The 16,317-nt window shown below is 40.3% G+C and overlaps 1 protein-coding gene across 1 annotated transcript in view; it reads right to left on the reverse strand.

The window, feature by feature from the left end:
• The window catches only part of MYO1D (myosin ID), a 380,578-nt gene that overhangs the window by 265,250 nt on the left and 99,011 nt on the right, over window positions 1-16,317 (reverse strand). Inside the window, exons 2-8 of the mRNA XM_021704452.2 lie at window positions 15,383-15,591; window positions 12,712-12,805; window positions 10,639-10,804; window positions 9,355-9,408; window positions 7,780-7,875; window positions 3,586-3,702; window positions 1,494-1,697 (exon numbers count right to left, since the gene is read on the reverse strand). Coding sequence (XP_021560127.1) covers window positions 1,494-1,697; window positions 3,586-3,702; window positions 7,780-7,875; window positions 9,355-9,408; window positions 10,639-10,804; window positions 12,712-12,805; window positions 15,383-15,591 — 940 coding nt within the window. The remainder of the gene's footprint in view (window positions 1-1,493; window positions 1,698-3,585; window positions 3,703-7,779; window positions 7,876-9,354; window positions 9,409-10,638; window positions 10,805-12,711; window positions 12,806-15,382; window positions 15,592-16,317) is intronic.

The following is a 16,317-nucleotide window of genomic DNA, read 5'->3' on the forward strand; positions in this document are numbered from 1 at the left end:
CACACACACACACACACACACACACACACACACACACACACACACACTCTGAAGGTGAGGTGCGTGGCATCGGAGGATAATTTAACCTGTTCGGAACTCACAAGAGGCCGGGAAGGCATCCCTGAGAAAGTGGGCTGAGATCAGAAGGATGACTAAGAGCTGACGAGGCAAGAGGGGGAGAGAAAAGGGATCCAAGCAGAGGCGACAGCCTATGCAGAGGCCCTGTGGCTGGAAGGAGAAAGGGACAGAGACAACCTGCAAGGCCCAAGAGAACACTAAGGTGCTGGAATGAAGGAAGGAGACCGGAGCATGGTGTGGAATGAGGCAGGAGATGCAGGCTAGAGCCAGACCACGCTAGGAGCGATCCTTGATTTTATCGTTCCCCAAACAGGGGCTGTGGATTTTACATCTCAAACACAGCCCATCTCAAATCATCCTCTTTTCCCCATTTCTACGCTACCTGCCGTCACCTTTGTTGGATACTGAAATATCCCCGTAACAGTCTCCCTACTTCCATCCCTACCCACAGAAATTCACCATACTGAGCGATCGCTTTAAAAATGCAGACTTGCTGTCATTGCCTCTGCTTAGAATCCTCCACTCTTCACTGCACTTGGATAAATCCAAATTCCTCTCGAGACTAAAAACCAAGCCTGGGACTTAGAAGAGTCAAAATGGAATACGCGGCCATCTAATCAACCAGCAACAAAGAAAAAGTAAACAAGGAAATGTAAACTTGGGAACATAACACATTTGCCACGCAGATAACAGACCAAGGGTTAAAGTGATCAGCTTTTACAAACAGGCAACAGAACAGCGAGCGGCCCTGAGGAAAATGTACAAAGGACACACCAGGCGATTCCCAGAGTGGATTTAAATACCTTACAAGCATACGGAAAGATGCTCAAATCCACTGGCAAGGAAAATGAAAGTAACCACGAGGTACTCCCGTACACCCATAAAGTCAGCCCATTTAAACTTTAAAATCAGCGTGTCCTTTGATGTGGTGAGCTCATTCCTGGGAGTCTGTCCAGTGGGAATAAGAGCACTGGTGTGTAGGGACACACACACAGGATATGACAGCATTCTTTCTCGTGGCAGAAAAAGGAAACAGGTGAATGAATTAAGGGGAGGATGGTTACTAACTCATGGCACCATCCCCACACAGACACAAAACACAAGGGATGAGAACTCCCTCAGCTGACCTGAGTCAGTCTTCATCAAACACTGGTGGGCAAAGCAAAATGGAGGGCGGTGAGAGGGCCCGTGCAGGCGTCATTAGCTTCCCAGTTAGTCGGATTCACTCTCCTCAGAACGCTTCCTGAGAGTGATGCTCACAGTCAGGGCGTTTTATTGAGACTGTGATGGTCCAAAAGCACCACTCTGGGTTCTCAAAGCCTGAGCCCACTTTCATGGAACGTCTGGACGCATCCTCACGGAAGTTCACTGAAACTGCATCCCCAGGCTGAAACAATGTCAGTTAGAAATCCTACCTTAGCAAGGGCATCCCTGCCATAGCTAGCTTCCTGCTCCGTGTGCTGCTTGTCGATGATGTCGCGCCCTGTGGCCACCGTCCGGTAGAGAAGGGCCTTCTCAACCACGTCCGTCTTGGTGGAGAGCAATTCTGCTATAATAGATACGACCTTGCCATTTTCAATGAGAGGCGTGTCACCATCCACCACAAATTTTAAATTTCCCTACACCAGAGAGAAAAAAACAAGACGCCATTTCCAGCAAGATTCTGAAACATTATGTCAGGGATATATTTGCCAATTAAAGATAAAATTCAAAGTGACCTTGTTTGTAGCACTGATTTTCTTAAATACATTACACGTATATAAAAAACTAGCGCTTCATCCATCTTTCCTCTCTTCTCTAGACACTGATCTATCTCCTAATTTTCAGTATTTGTTTTTGACGGAGAGAGGTTTTACATTTTTTTGTAGTCGAATCTACGAATCTTTTGCTTTGGGGTTTCTTTTACTTTGGTGTCATACTTAGACCATTCCCACTCCAAAGATTTTATAAATATTCAATATTTTCTTTGAATACACAACTTTTCCCCTTACATTTAAGCTTTTAATTCAGAATTTATGTTGCTAAGTGGTGCAAAGAATCTAACTTAATTTTTTCAGATGGTCAGTTAGTTGCTCCAATACCATTCACTGAATGGCAGATATTTTCCTCCTGATTTGAAATGTCACCTTTAGGGGAGCCTGGGTGGCTCAGTTGGTTGAGCATCTGCCTTCAGCTCAGGTCATGATCCTGGGGTCCTGGGATCGAGCCCTGTGTCAGGCTCCCTGCTCAGCGGGGAGTCTGCTTCTCCCTCTCCCTCTGCCCCTCGCCCCAATCATGCTCTCTTTCTCTCTCTTTCAAATAAATAAATGAAATCTTAAAATCTGAAATGTCACCGTTACTATATATTAAATTCCCCCAAGTTTCTGAGTCTATTTATATTTTACTTGTTCAATAAGCAATAAATACTTATCAACCCTCTACCAGCTGTCCAGCACATCAACCAATCTGTTGATTAATCTGATGATATATCTGAGCAACAAGTTTTAAAGTACTTTCACTTTACTATCATTTTAAATCTGGCAGAATTAGTCATGTATCCTCTCCTCTTTTCCCCCTACCCTACTACTCTTCTTTAGTACATTTTTTATGATCTTCTTACATGTTTATTGGTCCAGGTAAATTCTAGAGCCATTACGTCAACTTAAAAAATAAAATTCCTGTTTGGATTCTGAAGGATATTGTTGCACTTTATTTATAAACTGGTTGAAAGAATGGGACAATTTATAACATTCAAGTCTTCCTAGTTAGGAACATTTACTTATGATAACATTTATATTGCCCTATGATATTTTTCATATAGGTCCCACCCATTTTATTAAGAGTTAAATCTTGCCACATTAAAGTGAAAGGTAAGTTTTATCCCAGATTTGAATTCATGGTGTCACTCATTTTTTCTAAGGTTACATGTTCACTATATTTTCAACGTCTATAATTATATACACAGGAATGAGAGAAATCTGACAGATGGCCCTTGACCTGAGTTTGCTGTGGTGTAGTGCAGCTTGACTGGACCATGGGTTGGCCATCTTGTCTACCCAGTTGGCCACCGTGAATTGGCTGCACCTTCAGGCCAGTTGTACCACCCCTTTAGGGCTCATTTCCCAACCTGAAAAATGAGATGGTCAGGATTCTAATTCTGATTATTTATGATTCTACGCTTCAAGTGCTACTGGAAATGTATTCTGTTCAAAAGATTTTAGCTTTTACCATTGGTGGTCATATCATTACTGAATTCTTTTATCCTCAGAATGAAACAGTTCAAAATCTGACATACCAGTAAGACAATGAATTAAAGCTAAGTTTCAAAACCTACAGTGACTTCGAAAATTCCTCATAGTATTATAAAATGATGGAGAGAACCACAGATACAGTAATTGCTTCAAAACGTAAGAGAAATTTTCTTTATATAAATCAGTTTTTAAATCTGCAGGGAAAAAGCAAAATCTTCTGAAAGAGCATCCTGTCTCCACAGGGAGGCAATATATTCTGAAAGGTGTCCCTACTCACCAAGTGAAGAATGGCTGCCAGAATCTTATACACCGTTTGAGTCTCCTCAGGTTTGAAACCAATTACTTTCATGGCATCAGCTACTACTTTGAATTCTGCAGCGTCATTGATAGAAGACTGGGAATGAAAATGGAAAACTTAAGTCACTGACATTTCATATGGGCATTAAAATCTATCAATTATGAGACTACATTCGAGTTTAGCCAAGGTCTTGATGCTTTTGTAGTAAGTCACTGAGTACCCAGAGAAAATAAAATTATTTCAAGAGTAGAAATATCACTCAGCACACAAAATATCCATTTGTGTGTGAGAGCCACCATCACATAAAATAGGTGTGACATACTTTTCTGGAATCTTCAATGAGGGAGCAAGTCCTGAGCTGCTTCACAGAAGCTGACTGCCACTCTGTGATGAGTGAAGAAAACATGGGATGTGATTCACAAATGGAAATACTGACCATGGGAGCTTCTCGAAGACACACGCCTGACTATTGTTGCCAATGGCTTTTTGTTCCACAATTAGTCTTGTAAAGTCTGGGAATAATACTCCCTTCTCTTGGATGGTCAGGCTTTTTACCTCACAGGTGAGGAAAAGAAGGCCCCCGTCCCCCAAAGCAGAGTGGGCTGCCTCAATCATTCAGCAAGCTATTAGATATTCTGGGACTACAACCACTTTTCACAAACATTTGGTGCATCAGATCTTCTAACTGGTTCGAGGGGGCTGCTATAGATTGAATGTTTGTATCCCCCTAAAATTCATATGTTGAAATCCTGATATCCTCCCCGCCCCCAAAAGGTGATGGAATTAGGAGGTAGGGCCTTTGGGAGGTAATTAGGTCATGAGGGTGGAGCCCTCAATAAATGGGATTAGTGCCATTGTAAGAGGCCCTAGATTCCTCATCCCTTCTGCCCTGTGAGGACATAGAGAAGGCTCCACCTATAAACCAGGAAGAAGGCCCTCACCAAATCTGCAGGTACCTTAATCTTTGACTCCCCAGCCTCTAGAACAGTGAAAAACGAACATTTGTTGTATATAAGGCACCCAATTTAGGGTATTTTTGTTGTAGTGGCCCAACTAGAACAATCAAAGATAAATCGCCAGCCTCAAGGAGCTATAGCCATCAGGTTGGAAATACCAACACATCAACAGAAATTTACAGTTAAGCAATGGTAATGGCCTATCTCAAGAAAGTTTTCCCAGAGCAGCAGCTGCAGAAGGCCTGACTGATCTTTTCCTTGGTGCATTTCTCCTCTGGCAGGGACACAGAGGACCTGGCCTGACGCTCATCTTTTGAGGAGGCACATGGGAAGGGGTCCTCTGTGCCTGATGAGTACCTGTTCCTCTAGTATCCAGGACATGACAAGGCAATCCCTCCACCTACCTGGTTCTTTGACCTTGGGCAAGATACTTAACCTCCTCGAGTCTCAGTTTCCTCATGGGTAAGATGGGCACAACAATACAGGGTTGTTGTGAAAATTGGATGAGAATTATGTAAAGCACTTCCCTAGTTCCTAGCACATAAAAAGCACTAGGCAAGTATCAGATAGAACTATTATTATAAACTGCAACTGTGCTGAAATTGCATAAAAACTAGACAGAAAGTCTAAATGTCCTACTGTGGGGAACTATTGGCTGCTAGAACACTGATTTGTTCACCTCTCTCCAAGTATACTTGTCCTTCAGGACTGGTCTACCCCGCAGCCTCAGGAGGCAAATCTTCATGGGCAGAAACTATCATGGTGATCTTACTCCCATTACCAAGGGACTGACCAGCCATGGGCTTGTGATACTATTCTGGTCAATAAGACATGAGGTTTCCCTAGTTACAAAGGGACATGAGCCAGGATCATATCCTCTGCCTATGACTTCTGGAACTGCAGCTGCCATTTTGGGGCCATGAGGAAAATCAGCCTAAGCACACAAGTCAAATCCAGTGAGGATGGGAGAGTTTTAAGTTGGAGAAACAAACAACATCTGGGTCCCTACCAACACTGTGATGGCATTAAATTAACCAACTCTGGAACTGTCCCATCTCAGGGCTTCTCTGAGTTACATGAGATAAATTAAAATTTCTTATTGTTTTGGAAGACTTTCATTTGGTTTTATCTTCCCCTTCAACCCAAAGTATCTTAATTGTACACTCTTTCCTATATTTTTAGGATAATTAAGTAAAATTGTGATACACAGTATAATACTTTATAGTTATTAAAATCATTCTATTAACATATTTAATTGTTAATGGGAAGATATTAATAAATAGTCATTTAATAAAAGCAAATTTATTTCATCAGAGTTTATTGCATGATTTCATTTATAAATATATATACATAGAGACACCTGGCTGGCTCAGTCAGAGCAGCATGTGACTCTTGATCTCCGGTTCATGAGTTTGAGCCCCACAGTGAGTGTAGAGATTACTTAAAAATAAAATCTTAAAAAAAAATAAAATAAATTTTCATACCATCATCAATAACTATCTCTGGAAGGTAAGCTTTAGTATATTTTTTCTTTTCTTCTGGTATATCTTTATTTAGGTTTTGACTATGATCACACATTATGTCTTTTTTTTTTTGTAAGAGAGAAAAACAAAGGAGGCAGGGAGAAAGAAATGGGAACTGGATGAAAGAAAACCAAAGTTACATTTAGCTTCAGGCAAAGGCTAAATGTTCATTTAATACTTGCTTTCTGTGGCAGTGCTACATGATCGGGCCAAAAGTAATTTGGTCAGTAAGACAATTTGATTAAAGAGGAACATTTCTGGTCATTGGCTTTTTAAGTGCTGGTTTCACAATCCCTTCTGCATCTCTGAGCACTGTTGGCCTACTCTCAGAAAGCTCAAGTGCTGCCCTCTATTGTCTTGTTTTCAATTAATTTTCACCCAGACATCCTACTCTGAGATGATTGTAAAAGTAAAACAAAACAAAACAAAAAAACCCCATGCAACTTGAATGTCAAACAATGGAAAATTAATCGGGAAAGCCTAAATATCATTTATTTTTATGCACGGCAATAAAAATACAGCTAATCAGGTAATGCATGTATAATTCGCTTTAGATGAATAATAGAAATAAAAAAGGAAACACCTCCCACATCTTAGATCCTTTTCCTTTCTTTCCTTTTACAAATTCTTTTATTTCTCCCCTGACTACAAAAGCAATGCATTTTTTTTATTACAAAACAAATTTAAAACATGGAAAAGTACAAGAACACAGATACCTGTAATCTCAGCCATTCAGAATCAGTAATTAAAACCTTCCCTCCATATCTTATTTTATGTATTTATGTACCTTGCTCTGACAAAGTAGGATAATATTGTAATTACCAGTTTATAGTCTACCATCAACAGACTACTATATTATTAGGATGAGCTGTAAAGTGACTAGCAGAACACTAATTAGAAATAAAAGAGCAGAAAAGCATCTGCACATGGGCGTGCAAAAGGCCCACATGCAAGTGAAGGGAAAAAAACCTTAAAATTTGAAGGCTGAATAGAAATGCTCCAGGGTCACAAAACTATTTCCAGGATATGTCAAAATCAGTACTTGAAAAAATAGTGAATGGAGGAGATCTTTGATACTCATTTTCAACCAGGGTGCTTTTATTTTATTTTATTTTTTTTAAAGATTTTTTTTTATTTATTTGAGACAGAGAGAATGAGAGAGAGAGAGCACATGAGAGGAGGAAGGGTCAGAGGGAGAAGCAGGCTCCCTGCCAAGCAGGGATCCCGATGCGGGACTCGATCCAGGGACTCCAGGATCATGACCCGAGCCGAAAGCAGTCGCTTAACCAACTGAGCCACCCAGGCGCCCGACAACCAGGGTGCTTTTAAAGTTCCTTCTGTCTTCCCAACTTGCCTGTGGCCAAACCATATGGCATCTTTCTCTGAGGTGGATTTCCTAGTCATATCAATATTTTTACAGTGTCAAAAGGAATAGGATTAAAAATTGAAAAAAACCCACAAGATCACAAGAGAGAAACTTCATTTCCGTCAGATGGCAATGAAACACAGAAATGGTTATTAAGTGAAGTTGTTGAAGTGAAGTTGCAGTCAGTCTCTGTCCCTGAGAATTTAAAAACCAGAATGGAAGAAAAGAGTCACTCATTTGCTTAAAGGCAGCAGGCTGGACCAGAGAATTACTTAATGTCCCCTCCGGTTTTTTGTCTGATTCTGTATCTCAGAGAGGAAGCCCTTACCTTTAATTGAGCGCCTACATGGATATAGTTGTAGGATGACAGGGATTTCTGGAGATGTAGAGAGCATAGCATCTGCTCTGAACCTCCCTGAAGTAGCTGAAAAAATATTTAATTAGAAATAAATTGGCAAAATACATGCTGAGCCAAGTACATCAAATATTATAACAATGGTAATCTTGCTTTTACTATGGTCATTTGTTAAACAGGAGCTTATGCATTGTGGTGGTCATTTGCTTAGTGGCCTCATTATCCAGACAAGATAGAGTTGTGTTTCAGAATTCAGAAAAAGTCAATATTGCTGTGGAAGTAAGAGGTATCAGCAGGCAGTCACATGCTGAATCACACTGGAAACAAATAGCCTTTCCTCGTCAATCTCTGTCAGGAAAGGAACACCACTGGATACCCACGACTGAAGGGTTGAACAAAGACAAATTTTAACACATTCATCCAAGTAGGAAAAACATTGGGAAGAGCGTATGGGTTCTAGACATGAAAAGAACTCTTTTATATTCGGTAGAAAAACAGTTTAAGGAAAACATGGTGAATTGTCAACAAAAACACGAATACAATATGGATGGGTAGCCCTTATTTATAGAACATACCTTTGGAAGGCACTACGTTTAAATTTTCTACATTAAACTGTATGCTTTGTTTTACTTAAAAGGTATAATTATCAGATTTTCGAAAGTGATCTTTTAAAACTAAATATACCAGAACTTGTATATACAAATGAGCACTGTCTGTTAAAGCAGTTACCTAGAAAAGATTAAACCCGGCTGAATTGTATTCAACTTATGCTGACACTGCTCATCCCCTGCAGAGACTGTCTCCATATGGAAATCAATCTTACTGATTTATAGTTTTACTTTTAAAAAGTCCCAAACAGCATTGCTTCATTTGATCACCCACTTAATTTCTTAGCACTGGTTCATGTTACTTGGGGCTTTAAAAATTTTAATTATGTATCATACTTGTTCTCTGAGCACAGACTTGTTAACAGAAAGGCTACTTTAAAAGATTCTGCCTTTGACTCTAAAAGCATTCTCAAAAGAGGTATCAAATTTTTTTCTAAGCAATCACAGCTTTGATGGGATAAAGACGACAATTCTCCCTTGAATTCGTAATTGTTTTAAGTAATCATATTGCTTTATAGCCACCATGAGCAAAATAAACTGGAGCTGTATTCCTGTCTCTGGGCTCCCAAATACGGGAACAACAGCTTCAATTCAAAATAAAACACAATTAATTTAACATACCCAGAATTTACCATTTCAAAAACTTTTACAGATATTAAACTGTTCTCTACATTGCCAAAAAATGGAGGTGATGCTCAACCAAGGCAGTCAAGTCATCTGGTGGGTTAACCACCTGCTAGCTCTTTATAATAATCATGCTCATCAAATATCTGAAGCAGCACGTGGGCTACGGTGTGTGCATGCATGTACACGTGTGTAATGTGTCCTGGGCCAGTGGAGGCAAAGGAGGCACAGGACAGGGGAGAGTCCCAACATAAAATATTCATTCCCGGTACAACTGGGCCAATGATGGATTACCTGCACAGCAGCGGATACTAACCTGATAAAAAGAATGAAAGCTTCTTTCTCCTGGCTGTTGCACAATCACTCGAGACTAAAAAAAAAAACCAAAACACCACATTAAATCATTAATCTGAGAATGCACCCCGAAAACAAAGTGCAAGTCAAGTTCTCAGGAAATCGCCTATCAATAGTGCATTTAAATGTCCTAAAGACCCCATGGATTACCCACCTAAAACTAGGCCTCCTCTGTGGGGTTTTCTGTGCAACTTTTAATATTCTTTTTACTGCTTAAAACAGAATTCCCTAAACTTTATGACAATGAAGTTTTTTTTTTTTTTTTAACCTGGAGCCTAAAGACGGGATTTTTAGGGGGAAGAGGATTGGACGTGGGAGAACAGGAAAGGATGTTCAGGGTCCCCAGGGTCTGCTGGCATTTCAAAGAGCAATGCCTTATGTCCTGCAGGAAAATCAGTTGAGCAAGACCCAGTCTATGGAGGCCCCTGCCTTAGATGGCCCCCGAAAGCCTGCTGTGAGAGGTCTCACAGTATACGTTCATTCGGAGGGGTCCTTCTGAGGGACTCTGCATGTAAAGTGAAGCCACGAAACATTTTGGAAAAAGACTGATAACACCAGGCATTTCCAGTCCTTTTGTAACTGACACTGATAAAAACCCTTATTTCCTTAATGGTCTGACATCGATTTAACAAACAGAAATAGATTTTGCTGTGTTACACTGTCATAAAGGACGCTATGAACACACAGAAACCAGAAGAAAATGAGATTCAGGTTCATTAAAATAAATATACATGGAAGTATCAAGTCAGTGTGTTGTATACCTTAAATGTGCGTGGTGTCAAATATCAATTATATCTCACTTAAAAAAGGAGAGTTGTACGGGCATAATTCTGTGAAAAGAGCATCAAAGGGTGGGCTGGCTTTTCTGCGATGCATTCAGGACAACAGCAGGAAAACATATGGGCAATGGTGATGTGTCAAAAGAGTAGAACTGATTAGTCCTAGATTGTGTTTTGGTCAAATCTTACCCAGAAGTTGGTATGCATTCACATCCACTCCCACTCCTGGCCACACACACACACACCTAAATCCTTATCTACAAAGCCCAAACTTTTTCCACCCTGATATTGTAGGAGCTAAGAAGAAGAGTATCTTGTCACAGAAAAGGAACTGAGGAGCAGGAAGGGAGGGAGGATAGGATTTAAAACTACTTTTAAGTAATTTAAAAAATTCTATACACATGATTAGGTTTAAAAAAAAATTCAGCACTGGAAAACATTACCCTCAGAAATTAAGCACATTTTACCTTCTCCAATAAGTAGTTATTGATATGTCCACCAATAGGATCCCCCTTGAAATCAAAGTTGATATCCATATATTTTCCAAACCTACTTGAGTTGTCGTTACGGTTGGTTTTGGCATTTCCGAAAGCTTCCAAGACACAGTTGGACTTAAGCAACATATTCTTCACTCTTTGGCACAGATAAATGAAAGTCATTATAAAAAGTTTAGAGGCTGGGCCTTTTAGAAAAACCAGGTTTTGTTAAAGCACATCCAAACATTTATACAAAGATGCTGACTGCAGCATTGTTTGCAATATTAAAACAAACCCTAAATGTCCACTAGTAGGGTTGGATAAAAAAACTTTTTTCCTAGTATAGGATGCATTGACAGAGAAAGAGGTCCAGAATAAACTAATGAATGAGAAATTAGGTTGCAAAATAACATGTGTTGCAGGGTCTTTGTGGGTCTGTGCATGTGTCCACGTGAGTGTGTGTGGGCAGGCACATAGGTCAGTAACTACTTAAAAATCGGGAAAGGCTAGTACATTTCACTATAGGGACCTAGCTTGACAGGGTATGTACAGTGGGATTTCGGGGGACTTCCACCTTGGACAAAATGCTGTAATTTTTAGTTTTTAAGTGAACATGTTTTATTGACAAAGAAAAATCTTAAAAAGATGTGTTCTGAAAAGAAAGAATGGGTGACACATTCATTCCTTATTCAATGAACGCTAACTTTCTATAGCACAGTCTCTCCCAATGGATACTTTTTAACTTTCTGCTTGTCCTTAAGTCTTTGTTTTTATTTCCCTGGCAAAACTCCTCTAGCATGGTCACACCTGCAAGAATCACACTGGCCATTGAAATAAACTAATGTAGCAGATCCTCTATGACTCTAAGTCACCCCATAACCCTGCCAGCTTCTCTCCTCCCACATGAAAGTATACTTTTAAAATGTGGGGAGGGGGGATTGCACGCTTACGGTAAACAAAGGCAACCATCTTTAAAACTATAGTAAGATATGCCCATGAAACACTAGTCAATGTACACATGCCTGACTCTACTATACCAACTGGCTTTAGAAATAAAATAAAGTTAGTTCTCCCGAGCTTCTACAGAAATTCAGATAACTGACTCATATTCGTGTCTTCATCATAGGAGATTGCAAATTCAGAATCAGAAGTGGGGATGTGTCACAGTCAAGAAAAAGGCCTCTTTGACCTCCAGCCCAGTTATGTAGAAATGAGGAAAGCCCTGGAAGGGTAAGTCTAGTCTACACCGCCTTCTTTCGTACCAACCCTGCATCCTTTCTTTTCTAGTCATAAACTGAAGGCTGAGATGTGCATGCAGAGGGGACTCTTCGGAAAACAAATACTGAGCTTCACACTAGCAACTCTGAAAATCTTTTTTCTCTCAAAAAGTACACACCATAGAAGAAAGTTAAGTCATGTTACTTTATCACCACATTTCTTTCTTAAAACAAAAACAAAAACAAAAAAACCCCCATCCATTCGTTCCTTACAAATGGATTAAGAAAATACTACGTGGCGCTCAGTGCTAAAAGCCGGGTCCCGCAGACAGCGCCCAGTAGTCTGCATCCTTGTCATATGCTGACAGCAGCCTGGCATGAAACTTAGAAAGAAAAAGGAATCATTCTTAGTGTTTCTAATATCAGGGGTTTGGGCTGTGACAACGCAATTCAGGGAAGGCATGGATCTGCGTCCCGGAGCCCCCTTTCCCTCCAGGAACCCAGGGCTCCTCAGAAGACAGCATAACAAAGACAACTTGAACAATGACATCTGCCCGCGGGAAGACCTTAGAAGAGCACCTGTGACGCCGAAGGCAGCAGTTACAGGTGGAGTGGGGAAACTTCCAGCTCTTGCAGCATTACCTCGTTTCCTATTTAGGTAAAGCTTACCAAGCAGTATTTCTCTACAAAGAAGCGAATATAGAAATAGGGTGACACAGATCAAGGGCAGAGATAGTATTTAATCACCCACAAATGCTGGCTCCATATCCGAGCTTCGGCCCCGGCAAGTGTGTGTAGAAAGTGAAGCCCCAAAGAGAGCATCTCCCCATCTTCGTACCACCCTTACCTCTCCACCTCGGCTCTCTGGCTGGGATTGGTGATGGCCGCGATGTACTGCATAATGTACTTACTGGCTTCCGTCTTACCCGCACCACTCTCCCCTGCGGGAAAAGTTGTGCAAGGCTTAACACTGTCACTGAAACCAACAGTAAGCTGACTTGTAACAGAATAGTTGCAAATTTTGATGTTATTTACTTAAAATTATTTATGTTACATCGCTTTTTTTTTATGAGTGATTTCCTCCCGTCTTGATACAGTCTAGGTTCTAACAGCCCTGAAAATGCTGAGAAAAAAATAAGCCTATTATAGAAGTAAAATAACAAACAGATTACAAGTTAAGATGTACTAAGTAGAAAATATCAAGGGATAAAATGGGGTAAATGAATTCCTGAGACCAGAGTCTTGGTGCTTGGCAGTGACTTTTAAGCACAGCAGAAACAAAACAAGCTAGTGACTCAAACACTGGCCATGGCTAAGTTCATATAACTTTTTTTTTTAAAGATTTTATTTATTTATTTGACAGAGAGAGGCACAGCAAGAGAGGGAACACAAGCAGAGGGAGCGGGAGAGGGAGAAGCAGGCTTTCCGCTGAGCAGGGAGCCCAACGCAGCGTTCGATCCCGGGACCCTGGGACCATGACCTGAGCCAAAGGCAGACGCTTAATGACTGAGCCACCCAGGCGTCCCAGTTCATATAACCTTATGCTCTACAGCAAATTTCTTTTCATCTTAACAAGGATGAAATATTCCTTCCAAAAATTGAAGTCAGAGCAATTTTAGTGAAAATAAAACCAAACCAAACCAGCAAGCTCCAGACATGGCGTCACAGGAAAAGCAGGACAACTGGTATAAGATGAGCAAAAGGGATCAGTTTAGAACGAGCCACCCCAATTTTTAAGTGTGTATGCCTTCTGACCCCCAAATTCCACTTGTAGAAATTTATACTACAGAAATAGTAAAAATACTAATGGGATCAAATAATAATTATTATTATAATCTTTAAAGACTTAAGGAGTATTTCTGCAGACTATACTGTGTGTCACAGCTGAACCCTGCAAATAACATGCCTGTCAGTAGAGGACTGGGCAGATAAAGGATTCAACTATTCAATGGAATATTGCACAGGTGTTAGATAGTCCCCCACTTCTATAGGCATGCTAATGAAAAGATGTCCACTCTGCGGGGCACCTGGGTGACTCAGTCGGTTAAGTGTCTGCCTTCGGCTCAGGTCATGATCTCAGGGTCCTAGGATTGAGCCCTGCATTGGGCTCCCTGCTCAGCAGGGAGTCTGCTTCTCCCTCTCCCTCTGCCTCTCCCCTGGCTTGTGCTCTCTCTCTCAAACAAATAAAATCTTTAAAAAAAAAAAAAAAAGAAAGAAAAGATGTCCACTCCATAGTGTTAAACAGAAAAACAAGTTACATAATAGCAGTTATAACATAATTCTGTAACACAGTTACACATTTATAATATAATTTAATATGCATGTATGACTATATGTGTTATACACACAGAAAAATGTATAAAAAGGATAAACACTAAATTCACAGCTGTTACTGCTGGAGTTTTGGGGGTAACAAGGTATTCAAAGGGGAGAGACTTTTTGCTTTTACTTTGTATGCTTAAATAATTGATTACTCCCTCCCTCCTTTTATAATCAGGTAGTATTGCTTTCATAATTGAATATAATGTAGTCCTAGGATATGATTCTCCAATACTAAGTTATTATAACTCCTCTGACCCTTAATATTCTCATCTATAAAGTAGAAACACAACTGTCTTAGCACTCAGAATTGTTTTGATAACCAAAATGGAATAAGGGTCATAAAAGCAGTTTTACAAGTATAAAGCCCCTAATGCAGATGTGAGGTATTATTAGCACCAAAATACATTCCCACAGTGTGGGAGAGGCCATCCGGGGTCAGCGGGCAGATGCTTTCCCTATCCCCAATTCACACTACACGAGATTCCGCAAAGAACTCAGCTCCAGCTCCCGGGCATACAGGGTCTATCACCTGTCTCCCTGCTCCGTAGGCTCTGAAGCTCCAGCCTCCAGCTGGGACAGCCCATTTCTGGTCCCCATGCCTGGATGGCCCGTGACACTAACTCCCACTTGCCAATCTGACTTTGAGTTGTACCTCAGGATTTCATTTTCTTCCTTTCATTCTGCTGTTATTTAAAATAACCTTTGTGGGGCACCTGGGTGGCTCAGTCGGTTGAGCGTCTGCCTTTGGCTCAGGTCATGATCTCAGGGTCCTGGGATCGAGCCCCACATAGGGCTCTCTGCTCAGCGGTGAGTCTGCTTCTCCCTCTGCCTGCCTCTCTCCCTCTCCCTGCCTCTCTCCCTCTCTTTCTCTGACAGATAAATAAATAAAAATCTTAAAAAAAAAATAACCTTCGTTACATTTTATCCAGTACTTTTCTGTCCTTGAGACAGGAGGAAGAATCTTTCATGATCAGAAGTCCATCCACATGTAACATGGATTTATAAATGAACCAAGACTAGACATCCATCAGAAATGATCTGGTGTTCACTGAAAATTTTTTTCTCCTATAAAACTGCTTATGTTTCTAACTTCAAAAAAAAAAAAAAGAAGATCTATTTAACAGTTTGGATCCTTGAGTACCTAATAAGTTAAATGCATTTTGACCTTGAAAGTACAGGGGATCCCCTCTGAATACCTGATATCACAATACAAGTGTCTTTTGAGCGCCTCTTCATAGCTTTGTAAGCAGCATCAGCAATTGCAAAAAGATGAGGAGGTCTCTCATACAGCTCACGTCCTTTATACTGCTCGATTGTGTCTCTCCCATAGATGTTCAAAGACTTGTAAGGATTCACAGAGACAACAACTTCTCCAATGAATGTGTAGATGCGCCCTTTTTCAAATCTGTACAGAAGCAAAAGAAACAGAAGAGTAGCTGTGGTTATATAGAAATGCTCTCTTTCCTAAGAGTCTCATTTCTAAGAAGATCCAAGTGTCCCAGGAACAGTTTCTGAACTGACATTTCATTGATTCTGAATTTAATTTTAGAGACAATGCTTAAGGTTGTGCCCCTTTAGATGCTGCTGGTAGAAAAGACCAGTAGGAGTTAAAAGCCAAGAAAGAAGAAAGAATGTAATTTGGGGGAGGCTGGATATGCCCTATTTCCAAATACAAAAGGACCAGAAGGGGCTCTACACTAAGAGCTCTACTAAGAAAAGAAATAGAAGTTAAAGCAGGTCTTGTAATCTACTTAAGCCAGATTTGCAATTATAAAGACAACTGTCCCAATACATTTCTTTTGTTCTCCCTCTTGAAACCACACTAAAATGTCAGTAAAGGAGTAAGAATGCTAAAATTCATAACAGAGAGAATGGTAGAGGAGATGCTTTTGGCACACATCAAATTCATTATTTTAAACGATTGCCTAAAATTTCACGGTATAGATTATCATTCTTTATTCAATCATGCCCCTTCCTTCCTGCTATTATCAATAATACTGTAGAAAATACTCCTGACACATAATCTTACAAATCAATGCTTTCATTTCTGTGGGAAAGCTGGTTGAAAGGTATGTGTATTTTTAAAAGTATTTATAACATGATCACACCTTTTTACCATAAAACACTAGCA

This window comes from Neomonachus schauinslandi, chromosome 15 (assembly GCF_002201575.2).
Source record: "Neomonachus schauinslandi chromosome 15, ASM220157v2, whole genome shotgun sequence".
NCBI lineage: Eukaryota > Metazoa > Chordata > Mammalia > Carnivora > Phocidae > Neomonachus > Neomonachus schauinslandi.